At 39.3% G+C, this 22,010-nt stretch overlaps 8 protein-coding genes across 8 annotated transcripts; 5 read left to right on the top strand and 3 right to left on the bottom strand.

Moving 5' to 3' along the window:
* Nucleotides 1-1,748: 1,748 nt before the first annotated feature.
* GLN3 (nitrogen-responsive transcriptional regulator GLN3) lies at nt 1,749-4,229 on the top strand (the record flags this gene model as incomplete). Its single annotated transcript, XM_037287063.1, has 1 exon — nt 1,749-4,229. One exon carries the CDS (start codon nt 1,749-1,751, stop codon nt 4,227-4,229), a length of 2,481 nt encoding a protein of 826 aa, XP_037142958.1.
* A 1,296-nt stretch (nt 4,230-5,525) lies between these two features.
* UBC13 (E2 ubiquitin-conjugating protein UBC13) lies at nt 5,526-6,069 on the bottom strand (the record flags this gene model as incomplete). The annotated part of the gene is made up of 2 exons (XM_037287064.1): nt 5,526-5,957; nt 6,040-6,069. 2 exons carry the CDS (start codon nt 6,067-6,069, stop codon nt 5,526-5,528), a joined length of 462 nt encoding a protein of 153 aa, XP_037142959.1.
* A 419-nt stretch (nt 6,070-6,488) lies between these two features.
* On the bottom strand, nt 6,489-8,270 carry PAB1 (polyadenylate-binding protein; the record flags this gene model as incomplete). Its single annotated transcript, XM_037287065.1, has 1 exon — nt 6,489-8,270. The coding sequence occupies one exon, from the start codon at nt 8,268-8,270 to the stop codon at nt 6,489-6,491; it is 1,782 nt and encodes a 593-aa protein (XP_037142960.1).
* Nucleotides 8,271-8,721: 451 nt separating this feature from the next.
* Nucleotides 8,722-13,155, bottom strand: CHD1 (chromatin-remodeling ATPase CHD1; the record flags this gene model as incomplete). Its single annotated transcript, XM_037287066.1, has 1 exon — nt 8,722-13,155. One exon carries the CDS (start codon nt 13,153-13,155, stop codon nt 8,722-8,724), a length of 4,434 nt encoding a protein of 1,477 aa, XP_037142961.1.
* A 1,562-nt stretch (nt 13,156-14,717) lies between these two features.
* Nucleotides 14,718-16,541, top strand: RLI1 (Fe-S cluster-binding ribosome biosynthesis protein; the record flags this gene model as incomplete). The annotated part of the gene is made up of 1 exon (XM_037287067.1): nt 14,718-16,541. The coding sequence occupies one exon, from the start codon at nt 14,718-14,720 to the stop codon at nt 16,539-16,541; it is 1,824 nt and encodes a 607-aa protein (XP_037142962.1).
* Nucleotides 16,542-17,033: 492 nt separating this feature from the next.
* On the top strand, nt 17,034-17,744 carry GCG1 (gamma-glutamylcyclotransferase; the record flags this gene model as incomplete). Its single annotated transcript, XM_037287068.1, has 1 exon — nt 17,034-17,744. The coding sequence occupies one exon, from the start codon at nt 17,034-17,036 to the stop codon at nt 17,742-17,744; it is 711 nt and encodes a 236-aa protein (XP_037142963.1).
* Nucleotides 17,745-17,916: 172 nt separating this feature from the next.
* On the top strand, nt 17,917-18,834 carry ILT1 (Ilt1p; the record flags this gene model as incomplete). Its single annotated transcript, XM_037287069.1, has 1 exon — nt 17,917-18,834. The coding sequence occupies one exon, from the start codon at nt 17,917-17,919 to the stop codon at nt 18,832-18,834; it is 918 nt and encodes a 305-aa protein (XP_037142964.1).
* A 411-nt stretch (nt 18,835-19,245) lies between these two features.
* Nucleotides 19,246-21,513, top strand: RAD4 (Rad4p; the record flags this gene model as incomplete). The annotated part of the gene is made up of 1 exon (XM_037287070.1): nt 19,246-21,513. One exon carries the CDS (start codon nt 19,246-19,248, stop codon nt 21,511-21,513), a length of 2,268 nt encoding a protein of 755 aa, XP_037142965.1.
* Between the last annotated feature and the right edge of the window lie 497 nt (nt 21,514-22,010).

Below are 22,010 nucleotides of genomic sequence, written 5' to 3' on the forward strand. Positions count from 1 at the left end.
CTATAAATCAAGTGTTCAATTACTTCTCACAAGAAAGTTGATAATACCCATAAACACGTATCATATCTATTTGGCTCTTTTTCTTCAAACTCGAGATGTCGTCAAAAAATGCGCGTAAACAATTTTTGAGAAGGGTAACCACACTACAATTATCAACAAGGCTCACACAAGTGCAAATGCAACTATGAGCAAGAAAGTAGTACACTCTGAGGCTCTAGGCAAACTCTATACTGTTCTGTTGAACAGATATGTTGTACAGTAATCAGCAATTGGGTTATTGCGTGATGATCAGTGGATCTCAATTGATCAGTGGTACAGCAGTGTCGTGCGTAGTTTTCTTTCTGCGATGTTTAATGAAGCTTTCATGACACCGCAAGCAATTTTGAATACTGCAGTCTAAATTTGAGGGAGCATCCGAGCATAAGTCTCTTTTCCTTTCAAAGTTCCTAATCTTATATCTCCGACAGTGAATCAAAGTATAGAAAAAGAGCAAACTTTCCACCACAAGGGTGAAAAACAAAGGATGAAAAGCAACCATAATACTAATGAGAGCAGTAGCTTGAAGCGGTGTTTGTTTCTCCTGAGCATTTGTGAGTGAGTACTACACATTTCTGGGATAACGCTGCGTCTTGGCAGTCAGGATCGTATCGGCGGCTAACCAATTAGGGCGAGATTCATCTCCTTGCGCATTTCAGCAAGCAAATAAATCGTGCGGGTGACGTTATTAAGTTTCATGATCAGAGTTGACTGTTATCAAGGCCAAGATTTGCTCAGTTTTGATGCATTGCCAGCAGAGAGATCATTTATACCGATTCGGTTTTCGACACAGAACCGAACAAAGAAAATGGAGCGTTTTAGATAAGTAACGACATATCGAGACATCGTGGTGGTGGTGGTGTGGTCGAGATAACTTTCGGAAAATCTGATTTATTCGCATCAACGATAACACTGCGATTTTTTTGGGGCACTGTAGTAGCGAGAAACTTATATCAGGCATTCTCGCCCTCAGAGCACATGGAAGAATAAGCAAGAAATAAGACGCAATTACTTGTTCATGAGGGTCCCACTATTGCGATTGAGGAAAGGGTATAACCATACAGGGCTGTCTTAGGTGAAAATGATTTGGCCTCCCAAAAGACTGCTAAAGGAGGCTCCAGCATTTCTACTCATTCCACTAAGAGCTTTGAGTTTGTTGAAGCCGCCAGCCCTTCTCTGCGATGGGTTTCGGGCATCTCTGCACAGCACATCATTTCTGAACTTGGTGCAAAAGTGCGTCCCTATCACGAACCGTTTCTGTAATTTTCAAATGAAAATTAGCTCTTAGTGATGGTAGCAGTCACAAGATGAGAATCAACTTTCCTTGATGCGTCAGACTCATTGCAAACTCGGCTACGGACCCTCCATTACTCCTATTTTTACTGTGCAGTTTTTTGAGTCTTGTTGTTTTCTGATCACGTTTTTTTATAACATGGCTAGTCAAGAAAAAGAAAAAGAAAACATCTTCCAAAAAATTTGAAAGAAGCACTTATTAGAAGAAGGTAAGCCCAAAGCAGGAAGGATTCTGTTAACTTTGAAGACCTTGATTTGCTTAAAGGACTCGGACGGTTTGATTATCAGTGTGAGATAGTGATACCCATTTCTTTTGAGTTCCCGGCAGCGATTTCTCTACGTATCCTCGTTTCCCGAGCTAAGCAACTGGAAATAAAGCGCAGAACAGATAGTGAAAACACATTTATCGGAGGATAATTATGGTAGGTGATTCAAATCTGTACGATATATTTGGTTCTAATAATTCGCCCCATGAGAGAAATCCCAAGGAAACAAAGATAAATACCAAGCAAGCCTCCTTATCGGCGATGAACGCCACGACCTTCGATTCGATGTTAGAAATTTTACCTGACAGTGTAGACTTTTCCCTGTTTCCGACAATATCCAATACAAACTCGCATGACTCCATGGTGGAAAGTCCCAAATCTGCCTCAGTATTTCCTCATCTCCTGAATAAAGATAAGGATAATGTTCACTCGCAACTACAGACGAGTTTTGAAACTATGTTTGAACACTCATCGAACCCAACGACCGCTACTACAAATGAAAATGCTGTCGGCACAAATAGCAAAAGTCATAATCAGGAAAATGGAAGTGCACATCCCATAGATATCGCAAATCAACAAAACGGTGAAATTGCACAATTATGGGATTTTAACGTTGAAGAATTTATGATGACCCCAAACAGTTCAAACGGATCAGCTACGATTACAGCGCCAAACAGTTTTAATTCAGAAATGCAATTTACTGCGGGTAGCGCACCAGGGGTCAGCCTCTTCTCATCTATTGGAAACGGAAACCAATTCGGAATTTCGATGAACAACAACGTTAATAATAATAATAACAATAACAATAACAATAACAATAATAATAATAGTAATAATAATAATAATAACAATAATTACCATCAGTTATTAGGTATGGAGATACCGCACGCTCCAAATGGGTCTTTTTATAACCAGTCAGCATCGTCATCACCAAGGAACTCATCACAAACCACCTTGAAACGGGAAGATTCCACAGGTTTGCATAGGCCTTCATTAAATGGTAGGCGATCCTCTTCACAGCTAAATAAGATTCTGCACAACGAAAATGGAGCAATCAGCTCAGCTGGAAATTCTGTGAGAAAAAATTCTACGGCGAAGCAAATTTCGTCTACTTCTTTATCCAATTACAAACGCGGTTCGTCTACTTCTTCATCCGATTTACCCAAGAAACCACCATTACAGTGTACCAATTGTAAAACATTGAAAACACCACTTTGGAGAAGGGATTCTCATGGAAACACCCTTTGTAATGCCTGCGGTCTTTTTCAAAAACTTCATGGTACAATGAGGCCCTTGTCATTAAAATCAGATGTTATAAAGAAGAGAAATAATAAAAAAAGAGCTAAGAAAACTCAAGCACAGTCTGAGGGAAACAGTGCTAGTGATGCCTCAAATACGAATTCTAATACTAATCAGAATGTGAATGGTAACTCGAGAGTATCAGCATCAAAAAACGGTCGTCCAAAGAAAAATTCCGCTGTGCAGGATATCAAAGTCAGCACGTCATATGAGAACGAAGGGGATGGAATGAGTTATAGTGCTACAATAGGCTCCAATGGTAAAAAACAAGGTAATGAATCCGTTTTAAATAATGGTTTTGGTGGTCAATCTCTTCAGGAAAGTCTGAATCCAAACAATTTGATGACCCATAATCATAGGATGGCTCCTTCTGTGTCGTCTACCACAAAAAAATCAAGAAGAGGTAGCACATCATCGAACAACTCGAGCTCTAGTAGATCATCCTCAAGATCGGTAGTTCCAATACTGCCGAAACCTTCACCAAATACCAACAACCAATCACAGTTCAGTCTTAACTTAGTTACCTCCAATAGCTCTGCTAATAGCGCCTCGTCATCTCCAAGAGTTATTGGAAGTAGTTTTAATCCTTCCAGTCCGATGACTTCACAGCCTAGCATGTTTTCTAGTTCAACAGGTAGACCAGGTATTACAATTCCAAGACGTAAATCATCCCGGAACCATTCTTCATCGTCCTCATTCATGGCAGCATCGCTGCAGCAGTTACAAAATCAAAATCAGCAATCAAGCATTAGTAATCAAAATACAAGCGTTTCCAACGGTTGGAGTCAAAATTCTGCTGCCGCATCACCAAAAACGATGCGATCACCAAAGGCTGATTTTGAGCTATTCAATAGTCCCAATGAAGCTCCTAGTGCATCAAATTCAAAAAGGGCACATACCTCTTTACTTTCACAGCAACTGCAGAACTCTGGGCAGCAGAGTGATCATAATTCGGTGGAAATATCTTCTGAAAGCAAGCATACGCTTAATATAAACACTTTTCATCTACAGCAAAATTTAACAGCATCCTTAAGAAAAGCATCTGTTACCGCATCACCCCGGAATAGCTATGTTGATTCATTGTTGCAGCATCGGGGAATAAACAAAGATGATGCCAGCCTGACTTTGAGAAGGCAATCATCTTTTGGACCAAAGAGAACCATCTCTTTTCGTGAACAGACCGTCGTTTCAACACCTGAAATGTCGTTGAACGGTAACGGTATGTCTACCACTCCAGTTGGGCTTGAAAATAATACGTATGAGGCAACCAACAACTCAAGTTCTTCGCAGACTAATATAGCTGATGAGTTAGATTGGTTAAAATTTGGTATGTAGCAAAATTATTTAAATATCCGTCTTAATGAAGTGCGCTGGCAGTGCTAAATCAAAAGAATACCTACCTAATCGATTTGTTTTGTTCATTTGCTCTAGATATAGCTACGAGAAGCGAAAAAGCCTTTTCGATCATCTTTGGCAAAATCTCACCCGAAATCCTTCAAGAAAAGACTGTGTAAACTGATCAAAGAGCCCTACTTTTACATAATGCTCAGTTTTATACTGACATTCCATTAGCCTGGAAGCTCCTTGCCTCCTGCAGTACGACAATGCTACTTGAAGGCCGTCTTTGAGCTATAATCTCTCTAACAAAGTATTGGCAGCATGGGCACATTCTTCTAGAAACCTAGTCATTGCAAATTTCAAGAAATGTTTCATGGTAAGTAATTACGACCAAACAACATAGTCCCAAATAACTTAGTATTCAATTTCGTAGACTCATTCAAGCCGTGAGAACTTTTCAAATGCCTCGCGTTGCTGTATTATTTTCGCATTCGTTGAAACAGGCAATTTAGCCGCTGAGTCGTCTTCACTTTCTTTTATTTAATTCTGGTGTGAATTAGGAAAATGGTAAAGTGAGAAGAATTGGTGGATATTAAATTGCGGTAATTACGAATAGCTGTACAGTTGCCTTTACTATATGGGGGCTCGTCTGCCTTATAGATACTAGTAGAATAGACGTCACAACAGCGCGGCGACGTTCAGCCTTTTTCGTATTTCTGATTCAATAACTGGGCTAAGCAGTTGCACTTCTATAGTATTAACATTACTTCGAACTTTAAAAATAAATATCTCTTTTGTGACTGATACAGTGAATTTTGTAGCTGAAAGGGTGAAAGTGTTCTTAGCAAAAGGCTTTGCCTAAGAATATTGACCGGAGCAAAAATAAATCCTAGGGAACATATTGAAGACGGAGTAATACCAGAAACAGGTTATCAAGTGATCTACTGCTGATTCACTTGAAGTTTCTTCACATTAAGCTTCATTTTTATGGATCCAAAACTAATATTGCCTACCTTGGCTTTTTAAACATGAGGTTGAGTCACGGCAAGAGAGTTGGTTAGAGTGTATATAATTTGGTGCTGTATATCATATCTTTACTGTCCTTTTCAAAATTTGTGGAACAATAATTACCTGCAAGCTCTCGATAGTATTTAAGCTTAAATACCTATGTATATGGCTAGAAGTGCTCCTCCTAGCTCCCACTTGAGCATTTGATGTCTGAACAGTATACATATATTGGGTGATATGCTGTGAGATATTGGTTGGTATGAAACAGCTAGAAAAATATAAAACTCATTTAACATCTTTTGAGGCATATAACTGCGTCCATTCGTGAGCTTTCCGAATAGCACCTTCTTCATTCTTGATCCAGTCTTCTGCAACATCGTTCGCAAGCGGATCATTAGGGTTAGGGCTGGCCAACAACGCTTGTATCGACAGTAGGATAGTCCTAATTTGGAGTGCAGGGGACCAGTTGGTCTTTAGAACATCCAAACAGATACGTCCTAGTCTATCGATATTTGGATGGTAAATCTTCGTTAGAAAACGAACTTTTGGGGCTTCCATTGGATAATCATCAGGTAAAAAGAGCTCCAAGTGAAAAACTCCATCTTCGTAAGGCGATTGCTGTGGTCCTTCTATTGTGACATCAAAATATCTCAAATTATCTTCATGTGGCTCAGCAGTGATTCCGGGCACTGGATCGCTTACAAGCCTTTCTGTTTCCTATTTAGTATGTAATCATGAGTTAGTACACTAGTTGGACCATCTAACCTCGTTAAAGTCAAATAAACAAACTCTCCCATACTTTTATAATTCTCTTTGGTAATGACGCCATAGTTTATCGAGTATAATAACTGGACCGGATACAGCTACCACTGCACTACGATTAAAGATACCTTTATGTTAATGTATCTTTTTTGGTGATAAATACTACTTCATTAGTGGTCCTTTTACATTTTCCGGGTAATGTGATGATTTTAATGAATAACGATCAAATCTAGATAGAGTAAGGAAAGAATTTGACATAGAAAATGGCTTCATGATACCATAAATGCCCATCGAAAAGTTTCGAAACCAAAGTAATAAACATATTACAACTATAAGATGTAAACTAAAGACAAAAAAATGAGATTGTGGGTAAAAAGGAAAGGACCAGCTAAATCAATAGTGAACCGGTGAATATTTGAAATTCTGGTGTCGCTATGAAAAAAATGGAAAAATAAGCTAGAATCTTGGAAAAAGATATCATTATACTCAAGCTTGTGTTTGAGGTTGTTGTGGTTGTGGTTGTTGCTGTTGTTGATCTTGTTCTTGCTTGAAAGATTCATAAGCAGCAAAAGCCTCTTTGAAATGTTGTTCGAATAGGTCGTCACTTTCCAATAATGGTACAACTTCTTGAGAAGGCAAGTCCAAGATCATACCAGTGATCTTACCGGCAGCTTCTTCATCAGAAGTTTTGGAGAAAACTTTCTTATATAGTTCTTCACCCAAAGCTTGTCTTTGCTTTTGTTGGTAGAATTGATTTGCATTTCCACCATTTCTCATGAAGTTCCCTTGTTGAGGTGCACCTTGTGGTGGAACGCCATAGACTGGAGAATTTCTGAACTGTTGCATTGGGACACCATTCTTTGGCATACCTCCCATAGCAGCCATTTGTTGTGGGGTTGGACCATTAAATGGAACACCTCTTGGTGGCATAACACCATAAAACATTGGTGGCATGAATTGACCACGCATACCAGCGGCCGCAGCGGCAGCTGCAGTAGCCTGCTGGTATCTCATTTGATTTCTAGCCTGAATTTGTTGAGCCAATTGAGAACGTCTAACGTCTTTTCTTTGAGCAATGGCAACATATAATGGTTTACCAGCGACAATTTGTTGATTCTTTTCCGTAATAGCCTTTGTAGCCTCTTCTGGAGTTGAGAAACAAACGAAACCGAACCCCTTGGATTTGCCGTTTTCGGTTCTCATAACTCTAACAGAAGTGATGCTACCAAATGGAGCAAATTCTTCTTCCAATTTTTCATCATCGATTGAATCATCCAAATTTTTGATGAATAAATTGACACCTTGAGACTTTTCTAATTTTTCCATTCTGTAGGCTTCATATTGCTTCTTCAACTCTTGTAAACGTTCATATTTCTTTTGCGCACGACCAACATGCAAGACTTGACCTTTGAATTCACTTTCATTCAATTCTTCAACGGCCTTTGCTGCATCTCCGTGGTCTTCGTAATTAACGAAACCAAAACCTCTTGATTTACCTTCGCTGTCTTTTTCTAAATGAACGGAGGTAACAGGGCCTACTTGACTGAAATATTTTTCAAATTCTTCTGGAGTTGCTTCAACATTAATGTTCTTGACGTAAACATTGGTAAAGTTTGCCTTTGCTTCTTCCAACTTGGATTGACGGTCCTTTCTCGAAACATGTGGAGCAACGTAAACTTCTTGTCCGTTCAATAGCATACCATTGATCGCATCAACAGCTTCTCTGGCAGCTTCATCATCAGCAAAATGGACGAATCCAAATCCTTTAGAGTTGCCAGCTTCATCAGTGGCAATCTTACAAGACAAGATATCTCCAAAAACGGAGAAGGTATCGTGTAAAGCCTTGTTATCAATATCAGCATGCAGATTCTTGATGAAAATATTACCAGAACCTTTCTTTCTTAAGGAAGGATCACGTTGAGACCACATGATACGACATGGAACACCTTTAATTGGCGCGTAGTTCAACTTTTCAATGGCTTGTTCACCAGCTTCATGATCATTGAAGTTCACATAAGCATAACCTAAAGAGGTCTTGGTGATGGCATCACGACAGACTCGGATGGAAGAAACAGAACCGATTGGAGAAAAGATGTCATACAATAGCGCTTCAGACACTGATGGGTCTAATTCACCAACGTACAATGAGGCAGATGAAGTCTCAACCTTTTGGTTATCTGAATCAGTTGAAGTTGGAGCAGTTTGTTGGTCATCTTGAATGTTCAATTGTTCCAATTGTTCAGCCGTCTTATCAGTGATATCAGACATTGTATTGTATGGATCTTTCTTTATTTTTTTTTTTTTTAGTAAATTAATATAAGTATTTTAGATTTTTTTTGAAGTTTTTTTATTATAGAAAGCCAGAGGAAAATAAACCAAAAGCTGTACTATTATATCTTGCCCTTTACTTCAAACGGTCTAAAAACGGTGAAAGTTAATTTGTTTCTCAGTCTACTATGAATTGCCAATCAACAATTATCATTATGATACTATTTCTTCTGAAGTTACTGAAAAGTCAATGAAAGTTGAAGGTCCTTCATCGTGGGCATCTCACAAAGGAAAAAATTTTTCAAACCACAAAAGAAACGCAAATCGTTTGATACGTCAAAATACAGTAACTACATGCTATAAAGTGACTTTAATACCAGTACAAATGATGCATTTCTGCGAATTCCATGAGGAGCTGATGATCTCTAAAGATCGCAGAGATGGAAGCCGTTTATGATTTCGCCTGATCTGGTTTCGCCGTAATTTTGTCGTACATAGCCATTAATTTTTGGCTCTTGACACTTGCAGGCCAAAAATTCGAACTGTAAGACCATAGGTGCTTCTTGAATTTCACGGGAGTATGCTTCCGGGAAGAGTCCATTTGCTTTTCGATGTGACTGCCTACTGCAGTTAGCTCTTTCTTTAGGATGCCGGCCCACTCTTTGCGGTCGAGACCCTTGCCTCCACGCCTTAGCCTTATTAACGATGACCTTATGTCGCCCATAATGTTCATGCATTCCTCCTCATCCATACTTTCGTATTCCTTTTCGTGAGGAGCCTGGGTCGGTACTGGTGGGGGCGTGTCCGTCCCAGAAGACTTCGCTGATGAGTTTTTAACTGACTTGGCGGTTCCATTGGAAGAAGCACTGGTGTTAGTTCTGTTGTGTGTCATCGCAGCTGGACCCTTAGGCAACGGCTTTAGTCTTTTAGAGCTGTGGTCAGACTTATAGGAGGAAGAATCTGGGGTGGAGGCTCTGCTGTTAGTTGAAGTGCCAGCTTTTCTTGGTCTTTTCTTAATCGGCAGTTTTTCGTGAGAGACATCGTTTACAGGTGTGGATGCACCACTTGGGGTGGCTGTATTAACCCCATTTACTTCATCTCGCAGTAAAGAAACGAGGTAATCGAATCTTCTGCCCAAATGAATGGCGCCAGGAACTTTCTTGGATGAGCCTGTGATACCCTTTCCCCTCTTGTCCGGTGGATTGCCATCGTTAGGGTGCGAATCATCGGGTTCCTTGTTTTCTTTTGCCACTGGCTGCGCTTCATTTAAAAAAATCTTATCAGTTAAACCGAGGAATGGATCGTCTCTTATCTGGGTCCATGATCCATGTCCATACTTGTAAATACCGGCCATCAATTTTTCATCATCATTTTGATTCCAATCACAATTCCAATTTTGAGCAGGTTTAGGTGGTCTCTTGAATTTAAATTTCAACGGATCGCTTTTGTAGTTATTATCAATTACTGTTTTCAGAAGTTTCATGTCTTCAATTCTATTCAAAAGAGATTCAGCATTCAAGTTTCGGACTTTATCATATTCAAATAAAACGGCTCTTTTTTCTTTTCTCTTTGCTGCGAGTCGGCTCAATGGATTATCTTTTGGTTGATCCTCCGCCTTTATTTGATTGCTGTTTAGTTTTTGCCTGTATTCCTTAGCTTTTTTCTCGAGGCTTGCTAAAAGTTTGATTCTTTTGCTCTCTTCTCTTTGTAAATGCTCTTTAGCAATTGCTAATATATCATTGTAAACCTCCTCGTACTTTTCTATTGATTTTACGGGCAAAGTTCCATCAGCGATCATTGCCTCGAACATGTTAGTTAATACCCCATACTTCAAAATTGTCTTGTACAATGCACGAATTTCCCTTTCATCAAGCACGTCCATGTTGTTTGCCTTCGCACGTTTACGTGAAGATTTTGTGTCATCATCATCATCATCATCTAACTCTTCCCCTTCACCTTTTATGCTGTTTGTAATCTTTTTCAAGGCATTGTTTCTCCTATTCATTAGTTGAAGTTGTTCCTGAACATATTCTTCATCTTTGCGCTTCTGATCTTCATCCTGTATCTTTTTCAACTCATCTTCAGGAATAATATCATCCCAATCAACGTCCGCTTTGTAATCTGTCACCTCAAATTGCCTCAAAAATTCTTCCCCGCCTAGATGTGATTCCCCTAGCTCAGGTGTTGTAACATGATCTTCAGCATGGTCGAGAACATCATCTAAATTCAAGTCCTCTAGTTTTTTTTGATTATCTTTGGCAGCAAACATATTGCCTGCACCAAATTTCAGAATTTCTGAAAGTTCTCCTGAAGAAGGCTCATTCTTTTTTGTATACTTTTTTCCATCAGTAACACCAAGAGAGATGATAGCATATTCCAAAATCATCTTTTTACGTGCTCTCTCTAAAACTTCTTCCTCGACTGTATCTTTTGACACAAGCCTATAGACCATGACGTGATTTTTCTGTCCAATACGATGTGCTCGAGCCATTGCCTGAAGATCTGCTTGAGGATTCCAATCCGAATCAAAAATGATAACCGTATCCGCAGTCATCAAATTAATACCTAAACCACCTGCTCTAGTAGATAATAAAAAAGCGAAATCATTTGAGTCTGGTGCATTAAAATGCTCAATAGATATCCTTCTTTGAGAAGAGGGCACTGTACCATCTAATCTTTGAAAAGCGATGCCTTTGATTGCGAGGTAATCACCCAAGATATCCAAAATTCTAACCATTTGAGAAAAAATCAGCACACGATGACCATCTTTTTTCAAACGTGTCAATAGTTTATCTAAAAGAACCATTTTACCGGATGACATAATCATACCTCTCAATATGTTCTCACGAGATTTACTTCCATCGCCAAACTTTTCCAACACCCTTTCTTCTGCGTTATCAAATAGATATGGATGATTCGAGGCTTTCTTCAACTCACTCATAATGTTTAAGAGAGAGAAATGCCCTCCCTTGGCTCCTGCAGTAAGAGCGCTATAGTTTTTCGTGAGAATATTTTTATAATATTCTGTCTGCACATCAGAGAGTTCTACACGAAGTATCCGCTCTGTTTTTCCTGGCAAGGACTTCTCTACGTCTTTCTTTAAACGACGTAAGATAAAAGGTTGCAACCTTAGATGAAGATCGCGAATGTACTCTTCTTGTTTGTCATCTTGGTTTTCGAAGTCGATTTCCTGATCAATGGTAAATCTGCCAGGCATTAGAAAATTCACCAAGGCAGCCAGCTCTTTGATATTATTTTGTAAAGGCGTGCCTGTGATTAGAAGACGATTCGAAACTTTCAAGCTATTTAACGATTCATAAAGTGAGGATTCAGCATTTTTTAATCTATGGGCCTCATCGACTGCCAAAAACTGCCACTTTATGCTGCCTAGCTCCATACGATCCTTCAAAATGTACTCATAAGTTGTCATCAGAACATTAAATTTGACATTCTTTTTGCCTTTAGCATTAGGATTTGTATAGAATTCGTTTTCTCTAATAGCGTCTCTAGATTTTTGGTTACCCATATAACAGATACAGTTCAGATCAGGCGCCCATTTATCAAAAGTCTCCTGCCAGGCAGGCATTGTAGATAAGGGAACGACGACTAGATGTGGGCCGTTTTGTCGACGAGCATATACTAGCCAACTTATAAAGGAAACGGTCTGAACAGTTTTTCCCAATCCCATTTCATCTGCCAAAATACCATTATCATTCTTTGACCATAAAAATGCCATCCAATTAATACCTGTCAATTGAAAATCTCTAAGTTCACCTCCTTTGATGAATGGTGGCTGCACGCTGAGTTTTTCGAACTGTGGCCTCTGAGCGGTATAGTTGCTAGAGAATTGCGGTAAAATTTTCGAGTTAGCTCTCCCTTGGAAATGCTTAACCTGTTCGGGAGCTAACTCTACAATCTCTGTTGCATTTTCCCATGTGGCTTCATCATAATTTAAACGACGCCATTTTACAAGGTATTGCAACTGTGATGTTCCATCACTTGTTAACTCACGCTTGCTATCTATAATTCTGTCCGGTTCTTGAAACTCTTTGAACTCATCCAACCTTCTTTCTTGGTCCATGTCCATTGCTTCTAGATCCTCAATCATCACATAAGGATCCAGTCTAAATTGAAGATCTTGTATGAGAAATGACTTACAATAATTTTCGAGTCTTTTAATACCACGAACTTGATCAAGTGATGCAAAGGTTTCCCAAGTATTATGTAGGTGAGAGCGATCGCTCCACTTAATCAAATATTCGTAGTTGGATTTACATTGTTCTAAAGTAGGAACAATTTTCTCAGTAGATTTATCGATACCTTCCTTTAATCTGTGCGTCACTATAAGATCAATACCATGGTCTTCTCCCGGCTGGGGTGTTGCAGATTCCTCGTACTGGCCCTCTTCCGCTTCTTCAGAATCCATATCTTCATCCTCGTCGTCCAATTCATCTCCCGATTCTAAAAGGTCATCATCTGAGTAGTCAGTATTATAGTTTACTGACTTGTTATTTCGTGAGGAGAACCTTGTTGGTATGACAACGTTAGCTTCCTTTATCTTTTTCTTTAATGAGGCTTTTTTTTTATATGTACGTGCTGTTTTTGGTTTCTGGCTAGACGTGTAATAGTCAACGTCATCATCGTCTATGTCAGCGTCCTCGTCGGAACCCTCTTGGTCCTCGTCATCGCCTTCATCATCAACCTCAGCGTCGGAATCATCGGCAGCGTCTTCATTATATTTCGTTCTTCTCCTTCCGGATGCCTTTATGCTATCTTCATCGTCGTCGTCACTGAAATAACTCTTTGGGGGGGCTCTATGTGATCTTCTCAATCCATACAATTCTGGATTTTCCAGAATCTCTGAGGTAACATCTTTCATTCCCATGACAGAACTTCTATCAATGCTTCTTCAGCTTGCACAAATTAAAGAAAAAGAAATACTATCTCAGAGTAAATATCAATATACCGTGAGCGTTTCAGCTTTACTGCCGTTCACACTTTTGGATATAGTTCACAGTTTATTTGTTTTTACTTTCACCAGACTCGCAACAATCAGTGCAAAAGACGATAGTAACACAAGATACCACAGCGAAATCGAAAAACCAATTTGACAGTAGCTCACCGCTTATCCTCGATTGAAAGTTTCTTGCTGTCTTGGAGTGTTCTAACTAGAGGATGCACAGTTTCCATTTGGATTTAGCGATTAGGATATGAACCGTCCGTGAAGTTGAAGTTTCAGCTGCCTCGGTATCAAGAAAAAAATTCCTACAAGAGAGGGTAACAAAGATACGATTAGCTTCGAGGTAGTCTACTGAAGTGTTCAAGACATTTAGGACTGTTTGCTAGCGTTCGTCACCAACTTATTTTATCAACAATTGATATTTCCTAATATTTGTTGATGATAAAATGAAAGCTGCATGGACCAAAACAAGCACCATGTATAGTTCATCCAGTTGTGAATTTAATTAATGAAGAGGAGAAATCCTTCACTAGGTCCCAATCAAAGTTCCCAACGAGATTAGGCGCAACTCATCGCGTAGCTGTAGAAGCCCTCCGATGATGCATAGTGGACAATTCCCCAGACTTGCACCGACTGTGAAAAAAGCGCAATGGCCTAAGTTTCGCAAAGTCAACGGAACAGCCTAGTCATTGAGCTGCACAAAGTGCCACGGAAGATGAGAGATCGCCCTGCCCCAGTACGGTGACTCGAATGACATCTCCATTATTTCATCTCAGTAACGAGCCATCCCTCCAGCTTTGTAGAATAATTGACCTTTAATCTAAACCAACTGAGCACTCAATGTACACCTCCAGCGTAGACCTAAGCGCAGGAGCAGGGAGTAACCTTCGAGATGAGGCAGCGGAAATTCAATTCGTAATGATGCAAGCCCAAGGACTTTCCGAAAATAGAGTTAAGGCTCTCCGCCACGCCCAGAACGAAGCAGTAACATCATATCTTGCCGGAAAGACTTGCAAAAATTTTCGACCTGGCCAACATATTCCATCTTACGCTGCCAAAGTACAGTGAAGACGACCTCACAAAAATTCTCAAGAGGAGCATGCCTTGAGTAATAGCTGGGACTCCACGAGTGCCGACACATCTACACCGCCTTGAACAGCAGCAGACGCAAACACGGCAACCATGCAAGTCGTTATACCCCCAACTCCTACCTTTGAAGTTTCAATAGGTGTGGCAAAAAGAGGTGAACTCTCTCTCTCTGATGGCTTTTTATAGCAAAATTATATCAGTATTACCCGGACCTTCGAAAAACTTCAATCTGGGTAACCTTGTCAATAAAAAATTTTTATGCTCATCGAGCATCGCAGAAATTGGAAGTGAAGAAACAGCTGAAATTGACAATATAATTGAAGCTTTGGGAGGTCATTCTATAGTGTACAAAAGGCTTGTGAAATCTTAGATTGTTCAATTATCAAAGGGTCAAAGAGATGAGTAGTAAGAATACTCGTATCGCCATTGTGAGCGAAGATAAATGTAAACCAAAGAAGTGTCGTCAAGAATGTAAACGTTCATGTCCGGTGGTCAAGACGGGTAAACTGTGTATCGAAGTATTGCCAACTTCGAAAATTGCCTTCATCTCCGAGATTTTGTGTATCGGTTGTGGTATTTGTGTGAAGAAGTGTCCTTTTGGTGCGATCAACATTATCAATCTGCCTACTAATTTGGAGGCACACGTGACGCATCGTTATTCTGCTAATAGTTTCAAATTGCATAGATTACCAACTCCAAGACCTGGTCAGGTTCTTGGTCTTGTTGGTACCAATGGTATCGGTAAGTCTACAGCTTTGAAAATTCTAGCGGGGAAACAGAAGCCAAATTTGGGACGTTATGATGATCCACCAGAATGGCAAGAGATTATCAAGTATTTCCGTGGGTCTGAATTGCAAAACTACTTTACGAAGATGCTGGAAGATGACATCAAGGCCATTATCAAACCACAATACGTTGATAATATTCCTCGTGCGATCAAAGGACCTATACAAAAAGTTGGTGAAATTTTAAAATTGAGAATGGAAAGATCTCAGGATGAGGTTAAATACTTTATCAAAATCATGGATTTACAGAACGTTTTGAACAGAGAGATTAGTAAATTGTCGGGTGGTGAGTTGCAAAGATTTGCCATTACTATGTCTTGCGTTCAAAAGGCCGACGTTTATATGTTTGATGAGCCATCTTCATATTTGGATGTTAAACAACGTCTCAACGCTGCTTTAGTCATTCGATCTTTATTGGACCCTCAAACGTACGTTATTTGTGTGGAGCATGATTTATCTGTTTTGGATTATTTGTCCGATTTTGTTTGTATTATTTATGGTGTCCCATCAGTCTATGGTGTTGTTACATTACCTTCCTCTGTTAGAGAAGGTATCAATATTTTCCTTGATGGTCATATTCCATCAGAAAATCTAAGATTCAGAACTGAAGCGTTACAATTCAGATTAGCTGATGCTAACGATGATCTAAGGGACGATGCGACTCGTGATTATTCGTATCCTGCAATGAAACGTACTCAAGGTGATTTCGTTTTAAATGTTGAATCTGGTGAGTTTTCTGATTCTGAAATTTTAGTTATGATGGGTGAAAATGGTACTGGTAAGACAACTTTAATTAAATTGCTAGCCGGTGTTATTGAAGCGGACGATGGTCAAAAAGTTCCAAAACTAAACGTGTCAATGAAGCCACAAAAGATTGCACCAAAATTTCCAGGTACCGTGAGACAATTATTTTTCAAAAAGATCAGAGGTCAATTTTTGAACCCACAGTTTCAAACCGATGTTGTTAAACCTTTGAAGATTGATGATATCATCGACCAAGAAGTTCAACATTTATCTGGTGGTGAATTACAAAGAGTTGCCATTGTATTGGGCTTGGGTATCCCAGCTGATATCTATTTGATTGATGAACCTTCTGCTTATTTGGATTCCGAACAACGTATTATATGTTCTAAAGTTATCAGAAGATTTATTCTGCATAACAAGAAAACAGCCTTTATTGTTGAGCACGATTTCATCATGGCAACTTATTTAGCTGATAAAGTTATCGTTTTCGAAGGTCAACCATCAAAGAATGCATTTTCAGGGTCACCAGAATCTCTGTTGACAGGTTGTAATAGATTCTTGAAAAATTTAAATGTTACCTTTAGAAGAGACCCAAATTCGTTCAGACCAAGAATTAATAAACTTGATTCTCAAATGGACAAAGAGCAAAAGTTATCTGGTAATTATTTCTTCCTGGATAATGTCAACGTTTAAGAACCTTACTGGGCACGACACGTCTAAACCGATTCTGAAAGTGATAATCTCAAAGTGACGAAAGAGTAATGTACATCTTTCCCGCTTGAATTTGTCTTTTGATCAGGATTTCGATATATTTCACTACTAGTGGCGCCATTCACAAATTAATAAAACGATGCGCCGTCATCGTGTACAGTAGTTGCATTTCTCGATATATTTTCCTCCATATTATCGGATGTATAGATATGTATAATATATAGATATGCATTATTTATTATTTGAGTTTCTCTGTGTGTGATACATGCCACTAGATGATTGTATTATAAAAAGTCTTCAATTTCTCTTTTTATGTTTGGCCCTTCTCAGGTTAATTTTAACATGTTTTTGTTGACAAAAAAATGAAAATCACTCAATAAAATGATATGCATATATACAGGCTTGCAAAAGAGCTAAACCACTTCACGGCACTCGACCTGCTACCAAGTATCTACGGTTTAGGTCTATACAGATATGACGAGGACTGAGGGCCTGTATGTACTGGGATATGGATCTTTAATTTATAAGCCGCCGCCGCACTACACACACAGGATCTTAGCGATAATTCACGGTTTTGTGCGCAGGTTTTGGCAGAGCTCAACAGATCATAGAGGAGTACCAGCGCTGCCAGGCAGAGTTGCAACGTTGGTATCCTATGAGGATATAGTAAGAACTCCTGCGTTTATGCGTGATCTGCAATTGCATGACAAGATCAGCGATATTCAGGGTCCTGATGATCTAACTACAATCGGAGTAGTGTATTACATTCCGCCGGAACATGCAGATGAAGTAAGAAGGTATCTTGACGTAAGGGAGCAGGGTGGGTATACGCAGCATGAAGTGAATGTTCATCTCGAGACGTCTCCTGATCAGGAGGGCGAATTAGAACATTTGTTGCAAGAGTTACCATCACACCCAAAGTCCGCCAGAAAGATTCTGCAAACTACTGTATACATTGGAACGATTGATAATGTTTCTTTTGTCGGTCAAGAAGACATAAAATCCACAGCACGAACAATATCTAAGGCCAAGGGACCTAGTGGCACAAACTATGCGTATTTGAAGATGCTGCACAATGCCCTGGAACAGATGCCAATATTTCACAACAATACCCGTGTAAATGATCTTTACCTGGAGAGCCTATTAAGACAGGTCGAATCTCTAGAACAGGAGGAGTCATGTTGATGGCTTTTCTTATATTTTCGTCGGTTGACGTTCTTCAGGTTTTTTTTTCATTTTCATCACTTAGAATGAATCATTTCCGAAAATTCTGATATTCAGCAATGCGATCTTGATTGCACAAAAGTTATGATCTATTTATGATAGACTTTCAGTGATTGATCAAAGGGTACCAGTAATGATATCTGAAAGAGCTGCCACTGCGTTGGCTACAGTTGGTACAGTATGCTGGTGTATTCAACTGATACCACAAATATGGTATAATTGGAGGAGGAAGGATTGTACGGGGTTACCACCAATTATGATGTTATTGTGGGTTGTCTCTGGTATTCCATTTGCAATATATTTTTGCGTTAGTGAGGGAAATATAACTTTGCAAGTACAACCACATCTTTTCATGTTTTTTTGTTTGATCAGTTTCGTTCAGTCGTGCTATTACCCCCCAGTCCGCATGACTCGTTGGAAAATAATTGCGGTGCTAGTTGCCTTCGGTGCTGTAGATATTGGAATGGAGATTGGTTTCATATTATGGCTTCGTCCTCTCTATCGGAAGGGTATCCATTGGCCGGCTTTAATTTTTGGTATTCTTGCATCTATTTTCCTGGCGTGTGGTTTGATACCACCCTACATTGAGCTAGCTAAGAGAAACGGTCGTGTTGTCGGTATTAATTTTATCTTTTTGCTTATAGATTCTATGGGAGCTTGGCTATCGATTGTGAGTGTTATCTTGGGTAACATGGACATTATGGGTATCGTTTTATATTGCATCGTGGCGGCGCTGGAACTAGGAATATTTATCTCGCACTTTGTTTGGTGGTGTAGATTTAGACGGTCAGGCAGCTGTGATGTGCCAGATGAGAAAGTTTATGAAAGCAATGATCACGACAAAAATGCAATTGAGAATAATGGTGCCGCCAGTATATCTAGGCCCCGCGCATCAGATGCGACCTACGATGATGATGATGATGATGATTACCATAGTGTAATAGGGGAGCAAAACATTGGTGCTTCAAGGATGCTTCGTGCAGTTCATGGTGTGAGTTTGCAGAGGGATGTCCTAACATATGGTGAGATCGAGAGCAATGAGCAGACGTGAAATTCCATCAAGGTAAAATGTCGAAGAAAAAAAATACTTTATATTATATTTTTTAACTCAACTACTTATTTATATACTTATCTAACAATTGTAGGTAGGGTTTATGATTGTATATGCAAGCTTTTTAACCTTTTGCTAGAGATGACTTAAATATGAAAAAAGTATTTTTGTCACATACGAATTGAAAACTATCTTGCACAACTAACCAATTTCCATAGGGAAATTTGATGAAAGCTAATACTACATCGAGCAACTGTAATCTGCAGAGCGTTCGATCAGGTGGACTGTATATCATATCTGTTTCTCACGTTGATATTGATCTAACTTTGAGAAAATAGGTCTGCTGACAAGAAAGTCTGTTGCATAGACAGTTGAGGCTTAATCACTCGAGCACCTCAAAATTTTGGGCATATGGATGATAAAATTTCACCGGAATATTTCCATCTGATAAGGAAAGTACTTCGAGAGAAAGAACCTCACACTGAGAGACCATTAAAGAAGAAGCGGCGCACTCGGGGAGCGAATGCATCAGAAAAGGACGACACTGTTGCAAACTGTGAGATTATTTCTGCCGATTCACCTATAAAACACGATGTGATAAGTTTGAGCTCTTCAGGATCAGATTTTGAGGAAGCGACTCCAGAGTCAACTTTCGAGGAAGACTCTTCGAATGATGATGACGATAGTGATGAATTTGAAGATGTCACAGAACCATCTGAGGTGCAAGAAAAGGTAAGTGGTGACATATCCATTATTATGGATGTCTCGGGTACCACACGTAAGCAAGTTACAGAAAGAAAACCAAGAAATGTGTGTTCCAACGAAGAAAGAAAGTACCGCAAATATATGCATATGGCAGTTCTGCTATGTCTTATGATTCACGGAGCCTTGAGGAATTCGTGGATCGGAAATGCGAAGCTATTGCGTAGGCTCAGCAAATTAGTTCCCGATAAGGTTTTCAGATTGCTTCATCCAGAAAAAGATGAGGAGCTGCCCTTAAGAAGCACTAGAAAGCTATTAGATGGACTAAAAATGTGCATGGAAATATGGCAAAAACATTGGAAGATAATGAGGAGATATGAGGGATATGAGTGCTATATGAAGCACTGGGATGAAATCAAAGGAAAGATAGATATGAAGCGGAGCTTGACAGAGCAACAGTTTGTTCGACAAGTTCTCAAAGGTCAAGGTAATCGTGACATAGCTAGTCAAGGCTTCATTGCGTTACTTCGCTCTTGTAGTCTGAATGCAAGACTAGTTATGTCATGTCAACCACCTGACTTTACTGATTTAAAGGAACATTTATCAGTGAGTAAGAAAAAAAGGATCTCGGAGAGTACATTCAAATATCCCATCTTTTGGTGTGAAGTTTGGGATAAGTTCAGTAAAAAATGGATCACTATTGATCCAATAAACTTGAAAACTATCGAACAGATTAGATTTAATTCAAAATTAGAACCTCACGGTGTTGCTGGCAGCGACAGAAACTGTATGCGCTACGTAATTGCATATGACAGAAAAGATGGATGCAAGGACATAACAAGAAGATATCAACATTGGTTCAACTCAAAGTGCCGGCGAAGAAGAATTACTAAAGAACCGGAAGGTGCCTTTTGGTATGAAAAGATATTGAAAAAGTTGCATAGAAGAAAGAAAACCAAAATTGATGATTACGAGGATGAATATATGAGAGATAGGGATGAGAATGAGAGTATGCCAGATAACATTCAAGATTTGAAAAATCATCCAAAATTTGTACTTGAGAAAGATTTAAAAGCGAATCAATGCATCAAAGCTGGATGCAAAGAATGTGGTTACTTGAACGTCAATCATAAGAAAAAGATTTTGAAAGTATACAATAGAAGAGATGTACTGGATTTGAAAAGTGCTAGACAGTGGTATAATGATGGGAGAATCTTGAAGATCGGAAGCAAGTATCGCAAAATTATCCAGAAGCAAAATTGGAGGAAACCTGGTAGCTCGGAAGAGACTAGAGAAGAGCGTTTATATAGTATCGAGGATACAGAAGTCTATATTGCTCCTCTTGCCAGTGCCCCTGACGGCAAGATAGTAAAAAATACCTTTGGAAATATCGAAGTGCTTACTCCAACAATGATCCCCATGAATTGTTGTTTAGTGGAAAGCCCTGTCGCAATAAAAGCAGCCAATTTTTTGCAAATAGAGTACGCAAGAGCAGTCACTGGCTTCAAATTTGAAAAAGGAAATTCAGCAAAACCTATAATAGGTGGCGTCGTAGTAGCACAATGGTTTAAAGAGGCAATATTAGCAGCAATAGATGGAATAGAATACTGTGCAGAAAGAGAAGAGTTCGAGAAACATGATCTAGAGAGTTTGAATCGCTGGTATGTTTTATTAATGAAACTACGAATCAAGAATAACTTAAATGAATCCTACGGAAAAGTCAATGAAACCACTCTAGTCGATGCAATGCAGGAAAAAACTAGCGAAGACGATGACGATACGCCAGATGACCATGTTACAGATAAAGGTGGATTTTTTCCCCATCCTACTAACAATGTTGATGCAGGCGGACAAGCTTCCAACCTTCAGCCAAAAGAAGAGCCTCTAAGTACAGATAACAAATCGGCTGAACAAATTAGCGACAGAGAGCACTACGATGATGACTACAATGAGTTTATGGAGGAACTAGACTTATGAAACTCTCCTGACAAAAAGCAAAGTTTGGATCATGAGACTCAGCACTAGTTTTACAAAAATATGTATAGCAGAGAATTCGATGGCGCTGCTGTCTCTGGCGACAAACTAGTAGCATGCTGTTAAACAGAGGATGTTGCAGTGGAGTTTAAAGCAATCCTATGCATCTGCTGTGGCGCTCAAAGGCGATATAGTGAAATACAAAATAAATCTTCTACGTCTCACATTCAAAATCCACTACGAAGAATGAGAAAGATTCGTGCATAGGAGGTACAGAATTACTACCGTCTAGTGACTTCCTCCACTCAAACCTACCCTTCTCAAATTCAAAAGCCACAAGAACACCAGACGTATAGCGCGCATGCCTTCAAAAAACCAGAGCTAATGAGTTGTCTTCGATTCTTAGGTTGGCAAGTAACGTGTAAATCCCAGGGAGAGAGAAATAGTATATCAGCGAACTATGATATTGAAAATTTTTCTTTGGCTTTAATCATATTCAA

This window comes from Zygotorulaspora mrakii, chromosome 2 (genome assembly GCF_013402915.1).
Source record: "Zygotorulaspora mrakii chromosome 2, complete sequence".
NCBI classification, from domain to species: Eukaryota; Fungi; Ascomycota; class Saccharomycetes; order Saccharomycetales; family Saccharomycetaceae; genus Zygotorulaspora; species Zygotorulaspora mrakii.